This window comes from Rhizophagus irregularis, chromosome 19, assembly GCF_026210795.1.
Source record: "Rhizophagus irregularis chromosome 19, complete sequence".
In the NCBI taxonomy this organism is placed as follows: domain Eukaryota; kingdom Fungi; phylum Glomeromycota; class Glomeromycetes; order Glomerales; family Glomeraceae; genus Rhizophagus; species Rhizophagus irregularis.
Window position 1 is genome coordinate 2,289,544 of NC_089447.1, and position 24,171 is coordinate 2,313,714.

The 24,171-nt window shown below is 25.7% G+C and overlaps 5 protein-coding genes across 5 annotated transcripts; 3 read left to right on the plus strand and 2 right to left on the minus strand.

Moving 5' to 3' along the window:
* Positions 1 to 3,961: 3,961 nt before the first annotated feature.
* Positions 3,962 to 5,227, minus strand: OCT59_011045 (uncharacterized protein; the record flags this gene model as incomplete). The annotated part of the gene is made up of 3 exons (XM_066136258.1): positions 3,962 to 4,924; positions 5,009 to 5,067; positions 5,144 to 5,227. 3 exons carry the CDS (start codon positions 5,225 to 5,227, stop codon positions 4,138 to 4,140), a joined length of 930 nt encoding a protein of 309 aa, XP_066000902.1. The 3' UTR covers positions 3,962 to 4,137.
* A 1,488-nt stretch (positions 5,228 to 6,715) lies between these two features.
* Positions 6,716 to 7,903, plus strand: OCT59_011046 (uncharacterized protein; the record flags this gene model as incomplete). Its single annotated transcript, XM_066136259.1, has 3 exons — positions 6,716 to 6,799; positions 6,885 to 6,940; positions 7,024 to 7,903. The coding sequence occupies 3 exons, from the start codon at positions 6,716 to 6,718 to the stop codon at positions 7,901 to 7,903; spliced, it is 1,020 nt and encodes a 339-aa protein (XP_066000903.1).
* Positions 7,904 to 8,176: 273 nt separating this feature from the next.
* OCT59_011047 (uncharacterized protein) lies at positions 8,177 to 13,023 on the plus strand (the record flags this gene model as incomplete). Its single annotated transcript, XM_025314003.2, has 21 exons — positions 8,177 to 8,294; positions 8,397 to 8,440; positions 8,505 to 8,663; positions 8,736 to 8,835; positions 8,902 to 9,113; positions 9,187 to 9,361; positions 9,439 to 9,585; positions 9,664 to 9,722; positions 9,794 to 9,933; positions 10,005 to 10,059; positions 10,130 to 10,234; positions 10,298 to 10,390; positions 10,475 to 11,033; positions 11,117 to 11,259; positions 11,328 to 11,414; positions 11,486 to 11,581; positions 11,654 to 11,797; positions 11,897 to 12,013; positions 12,096 to 12,296; positions 12,371 to 12,483; positions 12,563 to 13,023. The coding sequence occupies 21 exons, from the start codon at positions 8,177 to 8,179 to the stop codon at positions 12,744 to 12,746; spliced, it is 3,051 nt and encodes a 1,016-aa protein (XP_025186086.1). The 3' UTR covers positions 12,747 to 13,023.
* A 761-nt stretch (positions 13,024 to 13,784) lies between these two features.
* Positions 13,785 to 14,566, minus strand: OCT59_011048 (uncharacterized protein; the record flags this gene model as incomplete). The annotated part of the gene is made up of 3 exons (XM_025314002.2): positions 13,785 to 14,278; positions 14,356 to 14,458; positions 14,540 to 14,566. The coding sequence occupies 3 exons, from the start codon at positions 14,564 to 14,566 to the stop codon at positions 13,785 to 13,787; spliced, it is 624 nt and encodes a 207-aa protein (XP_025186085.1).
* A 2,317-nt stretch (positions 14,567 to 16,883) lies between these two features.
* Positions 16,884 to 21,642, plus strand: OCT59_011049 (uncharacterized protein; the record flags this gene model as incomplete). The annotated part of the gene is made up of 16 exons (XM_066136260.1): positions 16,884 to 17,048; positions 17,129 to 17,269; positions 17,341 to 17,574; positions 17,664 to 18,050; positions 18,128 to 18,268; positions 18,340 to 18,573; positions 18,668 to 19,045; positions 19,127 to 19,267; positions 19,344 to 19,577; positions 19,671 to 20,102; positions 20,179 to 20,319; positions 20,387 to 20,620; positions 20,711 to 20,962; positions 21,042 to 21,182; positions 21,253 to 21,486; positions 21,568 to 21,642. The coding sequence occupies 16 exons, from the start codon at positions 16,884 to 16,886 to the stop codon at positions 21,640 to 21,642; spliced, it is 3,564 nt and encodes a 1,187-aa protein (XP_066000904.1).
* Positions 21,643 to 24,171: the final 2,529 nt, after the last annotated feature.

Here is a 24,171-nt window from a genome sequence, read left to right on the forward strand (position 1 = left end):
ACTAATCAGAGCCCTAATCTCCATATCTACTACCTAATCGTATATCTTAAAAAGGTCTTGAAATATCAATCAAATATATTTTTTATTGACTTTAGCGTCTTCTATACAAGTATTGATAATCTGTAATAATATTTCCGTGGATCTGCTAAGTAATACCGCATGATTATCACAGGACCCCGGACATCTCTAAAACAAGTCATAAGTCACACTTTTAAGTAAACATGACATAGCAGTTTTTATCTTTATTAATTATTTATCAAACTTTACAAATTTACATACAAGAAAAAAGAAAATAAAATAAAAACTAACTAAAAACAAAGCTATATAATCTTCTAGAAAGAAATTAAAATTAAAAGAAAATTCAAAAAGAAAAATCGCTAATACTAATACTTTCTAGATCTTCCTCCTTGATATATTCCAACTAAAGTAAAAGCAACTATGCTAACAAGATAACAAATGACGCACTCACTATTAAAATCGACACTCCATCCTGCAAAAGCTGTTATCAAGTAGTACTGTTAGATAACCCATAAAACCTGAAATGTGATTAAACCAAGATAATCCATATTGCATCGAGTTTTTTAACCAATCAGTTCTGGAGTCATGTGAACTAACATGAGTTAGAAGTGGTAAAGACAAATAAGGTAGGTACGAAGATTTGGGCAAACTGGCAAACCTTTAGGCCTTGAGGAATTTTTAAGTTTTGAAGTAATGTTCATCACATGTTCCCATGATTCTTTATCATAAGAACGTAGATTCCAAATTCTCTTCCAGAATTTGTTGATTAAGTTGTTTTGAATAGCAGCAATTACATTCATGGCAGTAAGACGAGGAATATTTAGATTCTCAAGTACTTCCAAAAAGGCAGAAGGCAAACAACCACAGACTAAACTATAAGAGGACCAGTTATTAGATAAGAAAGACCAACAGGGAAGAGAAGTGATTCTTTTAATTTGAATGAAATAGTCACAATTAGCATTATCACCCACTTCTTTAAGTTTAGTTGTTAGTTGAGAAAATAGAGTTGTGTTAGTACGAAGAGTAAAATTTCTTCTGCAAAATTTTTGACCAAGGATTTACAAGAATAAGTTCAGCAGATTGGGATCAAGTTACACTTTTAGGCAAACATGGTATAGTAGCCTTTATCTTTATTAAATTTTATCGAACTTTACAAATTAACATACATGATACATATGAAAAGAAAATAAAATAAAATACTAACTAAAAACAAAGCTATATAGTTTTCTAAGAAGAAATTAAAATTAAAATGAAAATTTAAAGAAAATCGCTTAATACTAACACTTCCTAGATCTTCCCCCTTAATATATTGACAAAGTAAAAAAGTGTGTTGCAACAGAATTGACGCATTTTTTGAGAGCTCAAAAAATCATTTTGTAAATATGCCAAATGTCCCCAGTAGTCGATTTCGATGAACTTTTTTTTAAAATTGTAGAGTTAAATGAGGGCTACAAAATAAAAAATTCTTCAAAATTGAATTACTAGATGTTGAGATATTTGCAAAATACGATTTTTTGAGTTTTAGTGAAAAGTAGTATTTTTGGCCAAAAGTCAGTTATAACTTGTTTTAGAGATGTCTGAGGTTTTATTACCACCTTTTAGTATATTTTTTTCTGCAATTACAGTTGATAACCTTTTTATAATAATCTTAACTAACGTTTTTCTTAACATCTCTAAGAGTATTATAGGTTTTGTTTTAGTCAACATGTGTTCCATTTCATAGTCTTGAGTATAGGATACAATAAGGCTTCTCTCCATTCACCCGGTATATCTTTTATTTGTAAACACATATTTGCTAATTTCAGCATTAAAGCCTTTATATTGGTATCCAAATGTTTTAACTCTTTAAGCATATATAGCAGTTATTTTTAAGTAGTAAGTAAAAGGAAAAACTTAATATTTTATATATGTAGAAAAGATATATTTTTTCATAATTTTTAGCTTTAATTTATTGTTTTTTCTTTATAAAAAATACATGCAAATAAAAAATAATTATGATGTAAAATAGTTGTAAAATGAATAATAAAATATTTTTTTTTTTCAAAATAACTAATTATATATTTGTTTTTTATCTTTTAAAATTATTTTATTAGATTTATTCTACTAAAATCTTTAAATGGTGAATAAAATCTTTTAAATAAAGTAAAAGAATTTGGGATTCTCTTATGAAAGTATTTTTTGGTAGAAAATAAAATTTTCAGATCAGACTTTGTGCAGGTAACAAAATCGTGCATTACTATTCCTGAAGATATGCTAATATTATCGTTTTACATTCATTTGAAAGCTGAGAATTTGCTCTATTGTAAGAATTAAAGATCAGGAAATTTGGATTACTAGATAAGGTGTAATTAATGATTAAAGTCAAATTAAATTTAAAAATCAAAAATAAATATATTGGACGTAATTATTCACAATTCAGTGATTCAATTCATTTGATTTTAGGCTTATTAGATAGACCTCAATTTTCTCTTTCAAATAAATATAATTTCATTCATGTAGCTTACATCTACAGGTATTTAATAGATTTTTTTACATCAGATTTTATCAAACTTATAAAATTTTATATTAATAATATAATTGATGATTACTGAACATCTACATATATTAAACAAATTATTTTAAATTTATTTTAAAGATAAAAGTTGGCATCACCTTAGGGAGCAAAGATCATTCAAATTGAATCACTACATGTGAAGTAATTAATGATCAAATTTAAATAAAATTCAATAAATATACTGAACGTGATTATTGAACAACTAGTAATTCAATTTACTTGATTTTAGATTCATTAGATAGAACTTGATTTTCTCTTTCAAATGAATATAAATTTATTTATATAGCTTATTTCTACAAAGAATTATCAATGATTTTGTCATGAGAGTTATATTTGATATTTTAAATTTTATGATATTTTATATTAAAAAAAAATTAAAAATTATATAATTAATTAGTTTTTTTTTGCATTATCTAGTATAAATTTATTATTCTTATATAAATGATAATTTATATTTACTTTAATAAAATTATTTTTGTGTAAAAAAATTAGATTTCAAGAATTGACTCATATGTTATCCTGTAATACTGGTGGTTTATAAAGTATTAAATATGCTGTAAGCAAAAAAAATATATATCTGATATATAATAAATTAAACTATAATTTTATATAGTTTAGTTAATGATAAAACTAAAATTAATTGATAATAAAACTGAAATTTTTGGCAAAAAAAGTTTAGATAGACATTATTAGAAAAAAGCATAAAAAACTCTAAACTATAATTAATAATCTTTTTAATTTAATAATACAATTACTTTATAATTACAAATTTATTAAATTTATTAAATATTTAAAATTTTAAAGAAATTAGAAAAAAAAATAATCATTTACTTTTAAAATATAAAAAAAAATCAAATATAGTATTATATAAAAAATCTTAGTTAAAAAGATACTACTTTATAATACAAATAAAGATTTAACTATTTGAAATTAAATTTAATAGGAAATTATAGAATCTTTATTAAAGATCCATAAATTTTTAAAGATCCTTAAAGGATTCTATAACTAATTTAAGAATTTTTATGAATATTTTTTATCTATAAAGAAAAAAACAATTTTTTAAAAAAATTAACTAAAAAAAATAAAATATTAAGTTATTTTTTATTAAAATGCTATTAATATTTAATGTAAAAGTTTAAAAAAATCACTATTAATCTATTAATGAAGTATTATTTTTAATTCAATGAAATTTTTTTGCTATCTAATATAAATAATAATAAATATATATTGTATATGAATAATATTCTAATATCATTAATAATTAAAAAATTAAATTTACTTTTTATAATGTAATATTAAAATGTTTTACAATAATTTATTCTAAATGATTCCATTTTTTTAATAATTAATATATTATTTAATATTGATACTATTATTTACTAAATAATTAAGCCCTAATTGCAGTTAAATTCTTTATTTTTTAAATCAAATGTCCCTTCTAAAAAAAGAGGGAAACAACTAAAATAATTTTACAATATTTTATTTTATACCCATCTTTCACAAATTTTAAAATATGAAATATATTTTTTGAAAGAAATAATTCTTACCTTTTGAATAAGAACCATTCAGCACAGTTTTTTCAATATATTATTACATTCTTTTTCATTAAGAATATCTTTACTAATTTCTTCATAATTTCTTTTCAATTGTTTAACATTATCATTACTTTCAACTTGAATGATTTCTTGAGATTCCTTTGTATTTTCATTATTATTAGTAACATCCTTTTTTTCTTGATTAAAATTTAAAATTGGTAAAGACAATCTCTTATTTGTAAACCAATCTACAGAACGATAATGAAGATGTAATACTGCTATAGGTTTTAGATTGACAATTTTTGTTACAGTAGCAGGTTGAATTTTTGCATGCATAGCATCAAATCCGGTTGTATATCCAATCTCTATATTTTTGATATCAGTTGTCTCTGGAAACTTTACTTGTTTTATCTCAAATTTTGTTTTACTTTGCAATGCATCTTGATCAACAATAATCCCTTTGAAAAAACAAACTGTTATGGAACCAGGTTTTCCATACGTATTTTTTTTTTGTTGTTGTTGAATTGAAGATTTTTTTATAATAGGAAAAGGAACTTTAAAATTATTATTATTAGATAAATCATCGATTTTGTCAAAATAAGAGAATTTGAAGAAATAAACTTTGGTTCTTTCATTATTACAAAAAAATGATCTTGTTCTTGAACCTGATTGTTGGTGAAGGTGTTGTACTTGATCAGACTGTCCATCTATAAATATACGAGAGATTATAATATTAGATGGTTTTGCCTGCTTAGCTTCAAATTTAACTGTGTAACGTTCTCCTGGCGTTATAACTGGAACATATGTAGTGAAATCACTAAAAAAATTGGAACAAATTTTATCAATTCAATCACTTATAATTTAAAATTTAATGAAAAAAAAACCAAAGAAACATTTTTACCTGTGTTTTTTCGTTTGTGTTAAAGAATCCGTAACATAAGAAATACTAGTATTCTTTAACTATTTATTTAAGAGAAAATAAATAATTTTTTCTTTAAAAGAAAAAATTATTATTTTTAAATCTCAATCAACTTACATTAGATTCATTAATTGGGAGATTATATTCTGGTAAAGGTTGTTCATTTACCAAAATTTCAAGATTAAATCCTTGTAAATGCATACTTTTTTCTTTTGATTTTATTATGAAAAATTATAAATTATTGAGGAAAAAATAAATTATTTTTTTAATAAAAAAAAAATTTGAAGATTTAAGATTATTTTTTTTTATTATAAGCGGAAAATATCACTTACTATATTTTACTACCAAAATTATTAAAAATTATTACAATTTACACAAAAATTTTAAAAGATTTTAAAAAATTTTTTTTTGTGAAGATCCAAAAATATCAACGAAAAGAGCTTGTAATACGTAATCATTACTTTATAGATTACGGAATCAGGTTTAAGTGGCTTAGATAAAATGAATTTCATTTGATTGGCTGGACAAATGTATTAAATGTGTTTCTGAAGAAGGGTTTTACCTTTTTTTGTTGTACACCACACGAAATTTTCAAAATAAAAGGTTTGGTTTAATCTTAAATTATTTCATTTTTTTAAATTTTTTTTATTTTTAGAATTTTTCTTATTATTTAAATACTCATCCTAACCCTAACCTAACATACCCCTAACGTGTGACACATTATGAATGACAAATAGAATCTTATTCGTGCAAAGTTGTTGGGTGTAATACATGGTTTTTCAAACACTACACTTACGTAAATCAACTCGTAAATTATTTACTCTATAAAATAAATAATCCAAAGTTAATATGAAAGAAATCGAAAAATACATAAAGAATTCGTTATTTTAACGATGGGTCAGATCTGATTTAACAATTCATCGTAAACTCTTTCACTCATTAGTGCAGAATTACCGTGATATATTTTTTTTTTCCATCATCCCCAAATTAACCATTGAACATTGAATAAAAGTTTTATATCTTTTTTACCTTTTATATTTCATAAAATTATAGCTTTGCCGAATTTTAATTTTATTTTAAATTTTAAGGCTTGTAAAATAAACGAGAAGGTCATTTTCATAGATAATGTAATTAGTATTTCTTACAGAAAAAAAATTATATTGAAAAAAAAAAATATTTTGGAGCAAAGAATTTTTTTTATTCATTTTTATTTCCATATTTTGTTTATACCGTCTTTAAAATGGATATATTAATTAATAACCAATCAAAGCTCGTTATTTTGCTGCGGCATAAAAGCTTTATTTTGTTTTGTGAGACCTTGTACTTTCATCATGAATTTCAAATGAAATTCCAAAATCAGTAAAAGAGTTAATAGATTATAATGTGGCACATGACCATCTTAAAACTTGCATCAATATAAATGTGCTAGTTCCGAACACTTAAAATTTTTATTCCTACTAAACTAATATTTTTTTCGGAATTTATTAAAAGGTAGATATATTTGATTCTCCACATTTACGGACTATAATATATTTAGTTTAAATCTAACACGTGATTGATTAAAATAAACTATAAAAACAAATATGTGAAATATTTTTTCGCTTACTTTCTTAAAAATTTCTTTCCTATTATTATTAAAAAAAAAGACTCAAATTCACTTTTTCAGATTTTATTGGATAATAATTAATTATGCGATTAGATGGGTTTCAACTTGAAGTTTTGGTAAATGGTCAACCTTTGGAAGAATATAATCTTCCGATAAATGAATCAAATGTAAATAATTGTTGAATTTTTTGTCAATTTGACGGAAGTGTGGACTTTCTTTTATTTATTTACTTACTTATTTATTTATTATCAGCCCACAACTGATTCGTCTTATGTATTGGATGAATCAACAAGACAAAAAACATATAGGTAAGTAAGACAAATGGATTATTAATGCAAGTCATTTTTTTTCTTCAATGTATAAATTTTTTAATCATTCATAATCATTATAGTGATGATGTAACATATATCGCTGTTAAACCGGAAATGAAATATTCCATTAGGTTTTCTTCTTCAAGAGCATCTATGTGGTCTCCTCTAATGGCATATGTATATGTTGATGGAGAATATGATTATACTTATCGAGAAGTTTCAAATTCATCACCTCGAGAAAAAGATTGTTTTTGGAATAATACACTTAGTAAGAAATATTTTTTCAAATTTGAAATTTCTCAATTATATGAGATAGATAATCCAGAAATACCTCTTCAGAGAAAACCATATGGTGGATTAGGAGCAATTTCAGTTTATTTTTATAAAGCGAGAGTTATACCTCAAACGCCAGTTTATATACCTAATTTTTCTGTAAATCAAGTAAAAGTAGCTGAAGCAAAATCAACTTGTGGTATTAAATTTACAACGGCATTTGAGGAAGCCGAAGGATTTTCTAATCGACAAGCTGTGGCAACAATGGAAAGACAAGGTGACGAACCCGTTGCTGTATTGCATCTACATTATCGTCCTGCTACTTGGCTTTCAATTAGAGGATGCAATTTACCAGAAATCGACCAACCAAACCATCTTTCTCCAAGTGTTCCCGGATTGTTGGGAGATGTAAAACCATATTCTTTTAATATTAAAGGAGAAGAACCTCAAAGTCCTACAGTGGTAAAGACGAAATATAAAATTATTAGAGCTGCTGTTATACATTCAGATAATGTAATTGAAGTTACTGACGAAAGCGAAAATAGAAATAATAATGAGGTTATCGATTTGGAAAATTATACACCAAAAAATAAACGAACATATACAAAGGAGGTTGATGTCATTGAATTGTTGGATTCTGACGAAGAGGAAGAAGAAAATCCTTCCAAGATTCTTCGTATTGAATGATATTTTTTCTCGTGTTTTTATTTATTTAATTTATCTGTGATGTGAATATAATAAATGTAAAATTTTTTATATCGGCTAATGTAAAACATTATTAACATTATTAGCCGGACTTTTAAATATGACAACAGTAGTTAACTGACGTAAATTCGACGTAAATCACTACCTGATTTAGATGATTTACATTTTGTAAAAAAAAAATTCAATCTCTTCATCTTGTTTTTTTAAATCAAATTTTATCAAAAATAAATCATAAAATTTTAAATTATATAAAGCATGAATTCATTGCTTATTCGTCGAAACTTTCAAAAACTTCAAAAAGTAACTTCACCTCATAATAATAAAATATTAAATTTTATTTGTAAAAAGTCTTATTCGCGTGTCGTTGGTGAAGGTAGTAATATCGATATATTTATACATATATACATATATTTTTATTATTAAAACAATCAAATTCTTATTTTTTTCTTGATTTTTATATTTTTACATCTTTTAGAGTTTAAACTTAATGATAAACTTCATGGGTTTCGTGTTGAACAGGTATATTTTCTTATCGTAAATTTAAGAAAAGAAATTTTATATAATATTTGATTTTTAATTTTAGATAAATCATATACCAGAACTTGAACTAACAGCAACACAGCTTATACATGAAAAAACGGGTGCTTCGCATTTACATATTGCAAGAGATGATAACAATAATGTATTTGGTGTAGGTTTCTCCACACCTCCTATGAATAGCAGCGGGACTCCTCACATATTAGTAAGTAAATATTTTAAATTAAATTTCTTTTGTTATATAATTTTACAGTCGAATTTTTTTTAAATAATACAGGAACATACAACATTATGTGGAAGTAAAAGGTTTCCGGTGAGAGATCCATTTTTTAAAATGTTGAATCGAACTTTAGCAAATTTTATGAACGCTATGACAGGTATAATTTACATTATATTTTTATTTGGTTGGTTAATTGTTTTCTCATTTTTTAAATTTTATTCAGCAAATGATTATACAATTTATCCATTTTCAACAACACATAAACTTGATTATGATAATTTAAGAGATGTTTACATGGATGCAACATTTCATCCTTATTTGAGAGAATTGGATTTCAAGCAAGAAGGGTGGAGACTTGAACATAAGCAACCTAATGATAAATCAACACCTTTACAATTTAAAGGAGTTGTATATAATGAAATGAAAGGTGTAATGGTAAAAAGATTTTTTATAAACTTTGTTAACTTTATTATAATAAAATAAAGTAATTATTCTTATTATATATTAGTCAGATGCAGGATATTTATTTTATAATGGGGTACAAGAAAATATGTTTTCAGGCACAACTTATGGAAATAACAGTGGGGGTGATCCAAAATATATAACCGATTTAACATATCAAGAACTTTTACAATTTCATAAAACTCATTACCATCCAAGTAATGCAAAGTTCTATACTTATGGTAAGATATTTAGAATATTAAAAAGTCTTTTATGTTTATAAATGTGTATAATTTACTTTATTATCAATATTTTATAGGAAATTTTCCATTAAGTGATCATTTAGCAACAATTAATAATAAAATTAGAGGGTTTGAGAAATCAAGTCTTGATGAGGGTATAAAAAATGTTAAACCATTTGGTTCTTCTCCAAAAAGGATTAGTTTATATGGACCTCTTGATCCAAGTAAGAAATTGGTTTCAATTAAAATTCATTATGTATTCAAATGAAATTATTTTTATTAATTTTATTATAATTAATTAGTGATTAATTCTGAAAAACAGACTAAAATGTCCATGTCATTTTTGACTAATAATATAAATGTAATGTACTATTATATTATGATTCATTATTTTGTTTAATTTTTTTTTTAATTTGAAATTTTTTTTTGTAGGATACTTTTGAAACTTTTGTTTTAAAAATATTTAGTTATTTATTATTGGATGGCCATGCATCTCCAATGTATAAAGCACTTATAGATGGAAATATTGGATCTGATTTCTCTGAAAATACCGGATATGATTCTTCAACTAAGTAAATTATTATAAATTAAGTATGAAATTTATTATAATAATTATTGATTTATATAAACATATCAATTATAGAATAAGCTATATGAGTATTGGATTACAAGGAATGAATGAAAAATATGTTCCATTGGTAATTATTATTATATATTTTTTATACAATGTCTTATATTGCTAATATTTGAAGTTTTTCTTATTAATAGGCTGAAGAAACTATAAATAAAGTATTGGAAGATGTGTCACAAAATGGATTTGATTCAAAACGTATTGAAGCAGCAATACATCAAACTGAATTAAGTATAAAACATGTAAGTTGATTATAATATTATATAAAAGTCTAATAAATATGTTATTAATATTTTTTATTATAGAAAACTGCATCTTTTGGTTTAAGTCTTATGCATTTAATAAGTTCTGGATGGTTTAATGGTAGCAATCCTGCTGAATTTCTGGAAATTAATAATGTAAAAAATAACTATTTTGTTATTATTGCATTATCATGATTTTAAGTTGTTTTTTAATATATATATATATATTTTAATTTTTAGAATATTAAATTATTAAGAGAAAAATTAAAGACAGAACCATTCTTTCAAAATTTAGTAAAAAAATACTTTATAAATAATCCACATACACTTATATCAGTAATGACACCAGATTCATCATATACAGAAAAATTATTAAAAGAAGAACAATCCCGATTAGAAGCTAAAACATCAACACTTACATCAGAAGAAAAAGAAAAAGTTTATATGCAATCAATAGAGTTGTTAAAAAAGCAAGAAGAAGAAGAAGATTTATCTGTTTTACCAAGTTTAAAAATACAAGACATAGATAAACAAACGAAAAAATTTGAATTGAAATTTACTGATGTTAATAAATGTCCTGTACAATGGAGAAATACAAGTACAAATGAAATAACTTATTTTAGGATTATTAATAAAATTGAAGGATTAAAAGAAGATTTAAGAATTTATTTGCCTTTATTTGCTCAAGCATTAACTTCTTTGGGAACAAAATCTAAAACTATGGCAGTAATTGATGATGATATAAGATTATATACTGGTGGCATAAATGTTTCAACTTTTTTATCAACAAATCATTCTGGTAAATACATGACAGATTCAAAATTGCTGTCTTCTTTTTTTTAAAAAAATAAATTATATATTAAAAAATTTTTTTTCTTTTAGATTTAAATCAACATGAGGATGGATTATTAATTACATCACATAGTCTTGATAGAAATATTAATCATATGTATGATATATTAAAACAACTCTTATGTGAGACGAATTTTGATAATGTTGACAAATTGAGAACTATTATTTATGCTGTAAGTCAATCTGATTAATGAAATTTAATAATAAGTTAATTTAATATATTTATTTATTTGTGTGATAGAATGCAACTAATATGATGAATTCAGTTGTTGAATCGGGACATCAATATGCAAGTACTTTCGCCGGATCAAAATTAATTCCTACTATGGTAAATAAAAATTTTCAATACTGTAAATTTTTATCTTTATGATTTATTCAATTATATTCCTATTACAATAGAGTAAAGCAGAGATTTATGGTGGTATGACACAAGTACATTTTATGAACAAACTAGCAGCTAATGAAGATTTTGATACTATAATTCAAAAATTGAAGGTAAATTTCATTGAAAAAGATTTTACTTGTTAATAATGTATGTATCAATTTACTAAATATAATATATTTTAGGAAATTTCCGAATACGTGTTAAGTAAACAATCTTTAAGAGTAGCAATTACTTGTGGTTCAGAGAATGTAGATCAAAATATAAATGCATTAAGTAACTTCTTAATTGAATTACCTGAAAAAAAAATATCACAGAGTAATGAACAAGTGAGTTAATTATTAGAATTCATATCCACTTAAAAAATAATATTTGGTTTTTTTTTGTTAAATATATTTTTTTAAAAAAAAACTGCAATTTTTCATTAGTCTTCATTTCAACCAACACATGAAAAGGCATTTTTTCCTTTACCATTTGCGGTAAATTTTTGTGCTCAAGCTTTTAAAGGAGTACCTTATACGCATCCTGATGGAGCTAAATTACAAGTAAATTATTTTTCAGTATAGGTATCTTTTTCATGCTTATTTATGTTTTTAAATATATGAACATATATATATCTATTTTTAGATTCTTTCGTCGTTAATGCGTACACATTATCTTCATCGAGAAATACGTGAAAGAAATGGTGCATATGGAGGAGGTGCAACCTATAATGCAAGTACGGGTATATTTTCGTTTTTCTCCTATAGAGATCCTAAAACTTTGGAGACCTTAAAAACATATCGGGATAGTATTGAGTGGGTTGGAAAAAGAAAATTTACTCAACAAGTAAGTCTTTTATAAATGTTATTTAGCTTTTATAATGAAAGAAAAGTGTGATAAATGATTTTGTTCTTCTGTAGGAAATCGATGAGGCAAAATTATCTACATTTAAAAAAATTGATGAACCTATAAGCGTATCTGAAGAAGGGATGAATTATTTCACAGGAAAGATAACAGATGAACAAAGACAAAAGTAACTTTTAATTATTCAATTTTTAAATTTATTTTCCCTCTAAGAAAAAAGACTTAAACATTGAATTTTCGTTTTATAGACGACGCGAGCAATTACTTGCTGTAACAGAAGATGATGTTAAAGAAGTCGCCAAGATTTATTTAGAAAAACAAGAAAAAGAAAATTTGAATTCCATCGCTATTATTGGTGAAGGTAAACCTGAAATATCAAATGATAAAGAATGGAAATTTTATGAATTAAGTACTGAAGATGAAAAAAAATGAGTATAACAAATATTTAGAAAGCGAAAGAAAAGAAAAGAAATAGCACAAGTTCTTAAAAATAATTATTAAAGACTGCCACGATAATGCAAATATCATGAATGTATATTCCAAAGAAAACAAAATTTTATCCTAATATAAGCTCAATTTCAAGTTTAATTTATCGTTTGCTCCTTGTTTTCTCCTCTCTCTTGGTTACTACCTATTATTTTTTTTTAAAAAAAAAAGCATTCTCATTTATCAAAAAAATATACAGTAATAAATATTCCCAAGTTTTTTTAATGTTATATGTAGAGTGATTGGAAAAAAAGCACTTAGTTCAACAGTATTTTTTTCATTTTAAAAGATAAAGAGATTATTAACAATTGCATAAAATGGAAAATAAGCCGATGAATAATAACAAACCCACCGATTTAACCTGTAATTGAGAGAAAGAACCTGAGAAGACAATGAAAGCATTGTATTTATTAATGTAAACGAAATAAAGAATCTTATAATTGAAGCAGTTGAATTAATATAATATTTATAATAGTAATGTTAATTATAAAGAGAGAAACAAGGTAACATTCTGTTAGAGTCGCTTGCTCAAAAGTTAGTCACTGCACAATTTTTTGTTAATTTCGGAAGGTTATAAAGCTATTTTTCTTTTTAAATCAAATAATTGACTCAACTTTCTACACTTTAGATATCAAAAATGTTATTGGAAGAAGAGAATTATTATATACTACAGTGACACCTCTATAAGTGTACGCAATATATAAATTCTCTTGGGCCTGGTCCCAACTTATAAGAGCTCTTAATATTTTACTCCATAAATGCACACCCTCACTAAGTATACATTCTAGTATTATTTTTTTACTATGGTCCCAAGGGGGGTGCACTTATAGAGGTGTCACTGTATATGATTGTATATATTTTATATTCAAAATTTTTCAGTAAAGAAATCAAAAAAATGAACAAGGCTTGAGGAACTTTAAAGAACGTCGTGAATTAGTATGCCGATCTTTACTTAGTTAAGTTTTATTAAATGAAAAGAAACAGTTAATTGTTGCCATAAAAATAATCCATTCTAAGGTTCTCTTCCACCCAACCCCTCTCATTAATAAATTTATCAACCAATTTCCATATAATCTCTAATTCAACATAACTTAACTGACCATCCAATTTTAATTCAAGTAAAAAAGGCATCCAATAATTCACCCATAAGTTGTTCCAAAATATAGCAAATATAATACCTAAAAGCATACCCATTAATACTTGGGCTGTTGTATGATGACCTAATTCAATTCTAGACCATAATATCAACAAAGCTATTATAAAAACTAGTAAAAAAGAAAATAATTTAACTGAAGAAGATGAATTAGTAGTTACATTAAATAATTGAAGGGATATGAAAGTTGCAAAATAAATTATTATTGCAGAATGTGAAGATGGCATTCCATAAGATTTTCTTTGTTTTATTGTAATAGATTGCGAAGTTGGGATGGTTACGTGATATGGACGAGGTTGTCGAATTATTTGTTTTAATATACTAACTGAAAAAAAAAACGAAATAATTATATATTTAAAGATATTTGTTTTTTTTTTCGATTTTTTTTTTCGATTAAATTACCTGTTATTTTCGTAAACACACCACCTGCTATAGTAAACACAACATGAAAAGTTCTTATATAATTTAATAAACACAATATCAGTATGGAAACCCATATTTTAGTCTATTAAAATAAATATCCATTAGAAGCAAATTTAATTTACACAAACACACAATTATAAATAGTAATAACAATTCTCATTACATGTTCCAAGAAAAATAACAATGACATGATTCTAACGATTCTAACCGCATATAAAATTATTTTTGGTATGTAAATCTAGTTAAGTATATTTATACAGTACAACCAATTTGACTAATCCTAATTTAGTACAGATATTTTAACACAATTACATGTTCGAGTGTTATTGCCCAGGAAGATATGCCGGTTAGATCAAAAAATTTATTAGACAATCACTAAAGTATGCCATTTATTCTATTTATTCTTAAATAATTTCCTCTGCGAATTTCTTGTTATATACATATTTAACAATTTTCATTTACACGACCTAAAAGATATGACAATTGTAAGTTTTAGAGTGGATATAAAATAGTGAATTTGTTTATGTTTAATAATAGTAAAAAAAAAGAAAATACATATAATAAAACTGTTATATGACATTAAAGTCACATGATTTAAATAAATTTTACATAGGATAATACATGTATTTTTAAATATCAGATATAGATTCGGGGATTTGTTAAACATAATTGTAAAATTGGTATGGTCCGCGATTAATTTTATTTTAAGAAAAAATTTTTTTTTTTTGTTAAATCCTAAAAATGCCCAAGAGATTTTAGGAATTCAAATCAATTTTCATTTTCATTTTTTTTACATTTTTGTATTTTAAAAGAAAAGTTAAAATCAGAATACCTTTATTTAGTTTTCTATTATCCTCCCTTAATTTGAATTATCCAACGATTTCCGTGTAACTCGAGGATGCAAGATTAGAAAATAGAAAGAATTTATGCAGAATAATACAAAATATTCAAATATATACAATATTTTACAGTAAAAACTAAATAGTTCTCGGTTAAATAAAACCACTAACGTGATGTTCAAAGATGAATAGAACAGAATCGGGCTAGCAAAAGCATAAATGCAGTACGTGCTTTCCATATTTTTAAAAGAAGACACTCATTTAATCTAACAATTACTTTCCAAAAAAACAGAAAAGTGATAAATATCACTATCACTTTTCGTTATTGTAAGCTATATTGATCTTATTCTGTTTCTATGGAGGTAATGGGATATTTCTGGTTCAATTCGGGTTGAACAACCCAAAAAAATCTGGGAGAAAAAGGTTAAAAGAATTTACGAAATTGAATACTAGAGATAGGTTTTTTAGGCTAATTATATTTATTATAATAATCAATTTTCATCAAAATCATTCTAAAGCAACGCTTTATGGCAAACAAAAAGAAAGCAATTAGTATATTACTTAAACTGTAAGAAAAGTAAAAGTATTCAAAGAAAACGAAGAAAAAAAAGCGTTATTAAAGTTGAACCCCGATTTCATCGGAATGAATGAAAGAAATCACTAAATGCACTTGTATTATATCTATTATGAGCATTCGTTTTCTTTTGTCCCAACGACCCTGACAGATTCTGGTCTCGGTAATTAGTTTGATAGCAAACAAACGAATATCATTAAGCAAATTTGTACGAGTTCTTTTTTATTCGATCAAATTCTTATATTCTTATATGCTGAAAAGCTAGTAATGGATTTTATAACAATTGTGACACAAATTTAGAACGTTTTTTAAATCACTTCATTTCCACGAGAAGAAAAGTCCTTCGTTTAGGAACACCATTTAATTGTTCTTTCTTCTTTTTTATGTCTCTTAAAAAAGTTAATGTACTAATTTCTCTAACATTTCCTCTTTCATCTTAGGAATAGATTTTAATGTAAACTATTTCAAAATTCAGGTCTATATATGTTATTGTCAATAAGGTTGTTGCATGAAAATATCAATTTCTTGTGTTACAATTTCGGATTACACAAAATTTTTCAGGAAAAAAAGTTCTTGGCAGATGAAAATGCATGGAAACATGAAAACATGTAACAACAAAGAATTTTCTTGTAATCTAACTTTAAATATTGGTTTTGATGCATGATGTCGATATTTAATGGAAAGTTAAATTGTTTTGGAGTCGATCAATTCTTAATATTTCATACAACGTTTCATTGTATTTCTCGGATATAGCCAAATGAATAGTTACATCTAGAATTCGATAATTTCTTTTGTGAGTGCAGGGTAACTTTCTCCGAAGTTTTAAGCTCCGGTTAATGATAAGATTAATTATTGTATACATTATGTGCACAGAAATTCTTCACACAACACACACCCGAACATGCATATAAAGTAGTTTATTAAACAATTTCTAATATATTCTCGGTAATAAATTCTTAAATTAGAGTGTTGTACTATGTTTGAACCGACATATTTCTTTGTGGCATGCATAACTTTTCCTCATTATATATAATTGGTAGTTGGAAGATACATCCCCAAAATTTTGTTCCCAGACAAATTCTCAACTGATAAACATGGCCGAAAAATTGGGTAAGAAGACAGCTATTAAAACTACTGGAAAGTTGGACAAGAAAGAAACGAGCAAACTATCAAGAAGACCTTCTGAAAAATTGAATAAGAAGGAAGTTAGAAAAACTACAAATGCAGCTGATAAACTAAACAGAACAGAAATTAAAAAGGTAACCGGTGTAACCTTAATTTTAGAGATGGATGTTCATATTTTCAAGATAATAACTTCGTTTTTTTATAACTGCAATAGATTTTTAACACATTCGATTATAATGGTAACGGTATCCTGTCCCTTGCCGAAATTGATAAAGCTGTTATTGAAATTTACCCACATCTTGCTGAAGACAAGCCTGCCATCATGCGTGCTTACAAAGCTGCTGATACTTCACAGGTTTGTCTAGTTTATTTCGTAATTTATTTATATATTGAAGAATAACACTTCTGATATTCAAAATTTACTAGGATGGTTTTATTGATTTCAAAGAATTCGGACGCCTCATAGATCTCCTTCATTATTACAACGACCTGTTTCAGATATTTAAGAAGCTTGATATAGATAATGATAGACGTGTTGATTTTGATGAGTTCAAAAAGGGATATGAGCTTATGGGAATAAATGGAGGTCCGGATGAAGAGCTTAAAGCAAAGTTTGATGAGATTGATACAAACCAAGGAGGTCATATTCTTTTTGATGAAGTAAATGAAATTTCTATTTTTAACTAATAAAATCTTCAAAAAAAGTCTAGTTTATTTGAAATTAATTCTTCTATGTTTGATTTATTCAGTTCTGCATTTATGCTGCAAAGATAAAATTGAGATCTGAAATACCTCAAGATGCACAAGAAACTCAAGAAATTCAGAAAGCTCAAACAAAACCTTCTGAAAAATCGGATAAAAAAGAAATCAAAAAACCTTTAAGAAGACTTTCTGAAAATGTAAAATCGGATAAGAAAGAAACAAAACCTTTAAGAAGACTACTTTCTGAAAATGGAAAATCGGATAAGAAAGAAATCAGCAAACCTTTAAGAAGACTTTCTGGAAATGTAAAATTGGACAAGAAAGAAACAAGCAAACCTTTAAGAAGACTTTCTGGAAATGAAAAATCGAACAAGAAGATCTCCAGCAAGACTATAAATTCGGTTACCAATACAGACAGAACCGAGATTAAAAAGGTAACCAATGTAACTTTAATTTAGAGACGAGTGTTTCATATCCTTCAAATTACTAATTTCATTTTTTTGTACAATAGATTTTTGACACATTCGATTATAATGGTAACGGTATACTGTCTCTTGCTGAAATTGATAAAGCTGTTATTGAAATTTACCCACATCTTGCTGAAGACAAGCCTGCCATCATACGGGCTTACAAAGCTGCTGATACTTCACAGGTTTGTTCCGGAGATTTCGTAATTTATTTACATATTGAAGAATAAAATTTCTAATGTACAAAATTTATTAGGATGGTTTTATTGACTTCAAAGAGTTCGAACGCCTCATTGATCTTCTTCATTATTACAATAACCTATTTCAAATATTTAAGAAACTTGATATTGACAATGATAGACGTATTGATTTTAATGAGTTCAAGAAGGGATATGAGCTCATGGGAATAAATGGAGGTTCGGATGAAGAGCTTAAGGCAAAGTTTGATGAGATTGATACAAACCAAGGAGGTTATATTCTTTTTGATGAGGTAAAAGAAATATAAATCTCTCTTATTAATTAATAAGACTTCAAAAAAACTAGTGCATTTAAAATTAATTCTTATATCAAATATTCGGTTTTAGTTTTGCATTTATGCTGCAAAGATAAAATTGATATCTGAAATACCTCAAGATACACAAGAAGCTCAAGAAATTCAGAAAGCTCAAACAAAGCCTTCCGAAAAATCGGATAAAAAAGAAACCAGCAAACCCTTAAGAAGACTTTCTGAAAATGGAAAATCGGATAAAAAAGAAATCAGCAAACCTTTAAGAAGACTACCTTCTGAAAACGGAAAATCGGATAAGAAAGAAATCAGCAAACCTTTAAGAAGACTTTCTGGAAATGTAAAATTGGAGAAGAAAGAAACAAGCAAACCTCCAAGAAGACTTTCTGAAAATGTAAAATCGGACAAGAAGATTTCTAATAAAATTACAAAACTAGACAGAACCGAGATTAAAAAGGTAACCGGTGTAACTTTAATGTTAAAGACGGATGTTTCATATCCTTCAAGGCACTAACTTCATCTTTTATTATTACAACAGACTTTTGACACATTCGATTATAATGGTAACGGTGTCCTGTCCCTTGCTGAAATTGACAAAGCTGTTATTGAAATCTACCCACATCTTGCAGAAGACAAGCCTGCCATCATGCGGGCTTACAAAGCTGCTGATACTTCACAGGTTTGTTCCATCAAAGATTTCGGAATTTATCTTAACATATTAAAGAACAACGTTATAATGTAAAAAATTTTACTAGGATGGTTTTATTGACTTCAAAGAATTCGGGCGCCTTATCGATCTTCTTCATTATTACAACAACCTGTTTAAAATATTTAAGAAGCTTGACATAGATAATGATAGACGTATTGATTTTGATGAGTTCAAAAAGGGATATGAGCTCATGAAAATGAATGGAGGTTCGGATGAAGAGCTCAAGGCAAAATTTGATGAGATTGATACAAACCAAGGAGGTTATATTCTTTTTGATGAGGTAAAAGAAATATCTATTATTAGTAAATAAGGTCTTAAACCGCGTACATATCCGAAACTAATTCTTCTATTTTAAATATTTGGTTGTTTTCAGTTCTGCATTTATGCCGCCAAAGTAAAATTGATATCTGAAATACCTCAAGATGTACAAGAAACTCAAGAAATTCAGAAAGCTCAAACAAAATCTTCCGAAAAATCGGACAAGAAAGAGACTAGCAAAACTTCTGGAAAATTGAATAAGAAAGAAATTAGCAAACCTTTAAGAAGACTTTCTGGAAATGAAAAGTTGGACAAGAAAGAAACATGCAAACTTTCTGGAAAATTGGACAAGAAAGAAGCCAGCAAACTTTTAAGAAACCCTTCTGTTAAAAAAGAAACAAGCAAACCTTCTGGAAAATTGGACAATAAAGAAACAAGCAAATCTTCGAGAAGACTTTCTGAAAAATTAGATAAGAAGGAAGTTGGAAAAATTAGAAATACAGTTATCACAACAACTCATAAATTAGATAGAACAGAAATTAAAAAGGTAACTGGTATAATATTATTTTAGAGTAGGATCACATTCTTCAAATTACGAACATTATCTTTTATTACCGCAATAGATATTTGACATATTCGATTATAATGGTAACGGTGTCCTGTCCCTTGCTGAAATTGATAAAGCTGTTATTGAAATTTACCCGCATCTTGCTGAAGACAAGCCTGCCATCATGCGGGCTTACAAAGCTGCTGATACTTCGCAGGTTAGTCTTGTAGATTTAGGATTCAATATATTGAAGAATAACATTCCTAACGTACAAAATTTACTAGGATGGTTTTATTGACTTCAAAGAATTCGGACGCCTCATTGACCTTCTTCATTATTACAACAATCTGTTTCAAATATTTAAGAAACTTGACATAGATAATGATAGACGTGTTGATTTTGATGAGTTCAAAAAGGGATATGAGCTCATGGGAATAAATGGAGGTTCGGATGAAGAGCTTAAAGCAAAATTTGATGAGATTGATACAAACCAAGGAGGTTATATTCTTTTTGATGAGGTAAATGGAATTCTTATTATTAATTAATGGAGTCTTCAATAAATATGGTGTATTTGAGATTAATTCTTATGTTAAATATTTTGGTTGCAGTTTTGCACTTATGCTGCCAAGATAAAATTGATGTCCAAAATACCTCAAGATGCACAGGAAGCACAAGAAATTCAAAAAGATCAAATTGAGTCTGCCGAAAAATTAGACGAAAAAGAAATTAGTGAAACTTCTATAAAATTGGACAATAATGATACGAGCAAACCTTCTGAAACATTAGATGAAAAGACAGCTGGTAAAACTACCAGTGCAGTTACCACTACTAATAAACTAGATCGTACTGAAATTAAAAAGGTAACTAATGTAACTTTAATTTTAGAGGTGATACTTCATATCCTTTAAGATACTGACTTCATCTTTAATTATGCAATAGATTTTTAATATCTTTGACTATAATGGTAATGGTATTCTATCCCTTGCTGAAATTGATAAAGCTGTTATTGAAATCTACCCATACCTTGCTGAAGACAAGCCTGCCATTATGCGAGCTTACAAAGCTGCTGATACTTCACAGGTATGTCTTTTTACATTTATATTTTATTTTACATATTAAAGCCTAACATTTGACATGCAAATTTTGCTAGGATGGTTTTATTGACTTCAAAGAATTTGGACGTCTCATCGACCTTCTTCATTATTACAATAATCTGTTTCAATTATTTAAGAAACTTGACATAGACAATGATAGACATATTGATTTTGACGAATTCAAAAAAGGATATGAGATCATGGGAATAAATGTAGATTCAGATAAAGAGCTTAAGGCAAAGTTTGATGAAATTGATATAAACCAAGGAGGTCATATTCTTTTTGATGAGGTAATTGAAGTCTCTATTATTAATTAAGTAAGATCTTCAAAAAGCTAATGTATCTGAGACTAATACTTATAATTTTTTCAGTTCTGCACTTATGCTGCCAAGATAAAAATGATATCTGAAATACCTCAGGATGTACAAGAAGTTCAAGAAACTTAAATATTATTAAAACCAATAAATTGTAATTAAAAACTAATTCTTTTACTAAATTAAAAGAAAAAAATTTTTGTTATATATAATATATACTGTAATAAATATTATCTATTTTCTTATTTATATATCAATAAATATTTCTATTATTATTAAACAATTATTAAATTTATAATAAATAAAACTTAAAATAAATTTTTTCAGCTTTTAAAAATTTGTCAAAAATAAAATTTTAACTTTTTATCAGAATTTATAATACTATTACATAATTTAATTAATTTTACTTAATTATATTTTAAAATACTAAAATTTTATATTTTCTAATTGTAAGTTATTTTAGAAATTCTTATTAAATAATATAAATAGATATTATTGATTAATTTTAGCATTAATTTTAGCAAAATTAGTTATAAGTTATTTTATTAATATTATATTATATAAGTTTGATCTTATATATAATTTTATAATTGCAGCAAATATTATATATATTTGTAATAAAAATATAATCAGTAAAATTTGCTATTATTTATTATTATATATTGGATTTTAAATAATATAGTAGTTTATTTTTTATAGAAATTAATATTTTATCATAGTAAAAAAAGCCATGTACTGTATGGATGATCGCTAGTTGGGAATTTGTACGAACCAAAAATAAAAAATTATACATGTACTGCTGTAAATAATAAATATTTTCATTTCAATAGAATAAATGATAATAAATAAATGGTTATATTAATTACTCAATTTTCACAAAACATATTTTTAAAAAAAGCTCAGTAAATCGGTTCAGTTTTCAGTAATTACTGATACCGATCAATTCAGTTCGGTATCAGTTTTTGCAAAAACTGAACTGAACTGAACCGATCAGAGCCCTATTCGCAATAGTGAAATGGGTATAGTGAATTCGTTGTTACAGTGAATTAAAAAAGCATTGTATATTATATAACAATTTATATATATTGTTTAGAATTCAGTTTATATATAATTTACTAAAAATTAAAATTGATATTAATTTGAATTAATTTAAAATTCACCCTAGGTTATTTTTTAATTTTAATCACCTTAGGTGAAATTCACCCCTTTGATTTGTGTTACATTTCACAATTATTTATTTATTTATTTATCACGTTATGATTATAAAAAAAAAAAATTTCTTTTCTAAAAAAAATTTTAAAAGCTTTGTTATTAACACATATTAAACACTTTGACTCAGTTTTGTTACTTATATCTTGTGAAGCTACAGGTATTTTATACAATTCATATATTTATTTCTAAATTTCTTTCGTGTTATATTTTCTAACTTCAGAGCGTAATTTCGTCACTTTAGTCAAATGAAATCAACTTTCTTTATTAAGTGATAGTTGTTCAGCTATGTCGAAACTACTTATATCTTGAATATCATAAGCGTAGGTATAATACTTGTGGAAATATTCATGTTTTTTATAATAACAATAATTTTTGAATTTTTCATTTTCCGTTTTTTAATTTCAGAGCGTAATTTCACTACTTTAGTCAAATGAAATCGACTTCCTTTATTATGTAATTGTTGTTCACCGATGTCGAAACTACTTATATCTTAAATTTCATGAGCGTAGGTATAATACTTGTAGAGATATTCGTGTTTACGTAATGGCAATAATTTTCGAATTTTTCATTTTTTGTTTATTAAATTCAGAGCGTAATTTTACTACTTTACTCAAATGAAATCGACTTTCTTTATTAAGTGAACATTGTTCAGCAAGGTGGAAAACACTTATATTTTAATTTTCATGAGTGTAGGTATTATGTTTGCAAAGATATCTGTATTTTTCATAATGGTACTAATTTTCAAATTTTTCTTGCTAAGAATATAATTTCACCATTTTGGTCAACATTTTAGCTATCAAATTTTATAATGCTTTAATAAAGTAAAAAGGAAAATTTTTAATTTATAATTTATTAAAAAATCAGTTTTACTTTACATGTATAAATTTTAAAAATCATATGACCAGGTGATTTTCACCTGAGGTGAGCGTTAAAATTACCCAATTATATATCTTTTTTTGCTAAAATTTAAAAACTATTGTTTGTAAATACTTTAGTATTTAATAATTCAATTTCAATAAATTTTTTTTTAAATTGTAGAATCCAATTATAAATGCTGTCAGAATTATTATTATGGTTATGACATATATTATAATACTGTAATTAAATGCTATAAATCATAAATATTGTAATATCATAATGCTGCAATTTAATTTGATACTATAATATCATAATTTCTTAATTTTAGCTAAGTTTATAATACCGATTAACGATTATTATGTCTTTTGTATTTTGAATGCGTGGGATGCACAATATTGATCCTATGCTGATTTTTCACAGAAATGGGTCTTTTCAACTAACAACCAATTACAAGACATTTCTTTCTTCTGTCTATTATTCATACTCATTTTCATATTTAAAATTTATTGTCGTCTCAAAAGAGAGAAATAACAAATAAGTTTGTCATAATGATGCCTACTTGTATAATAGTTGTTTACTTTAATAAACCTC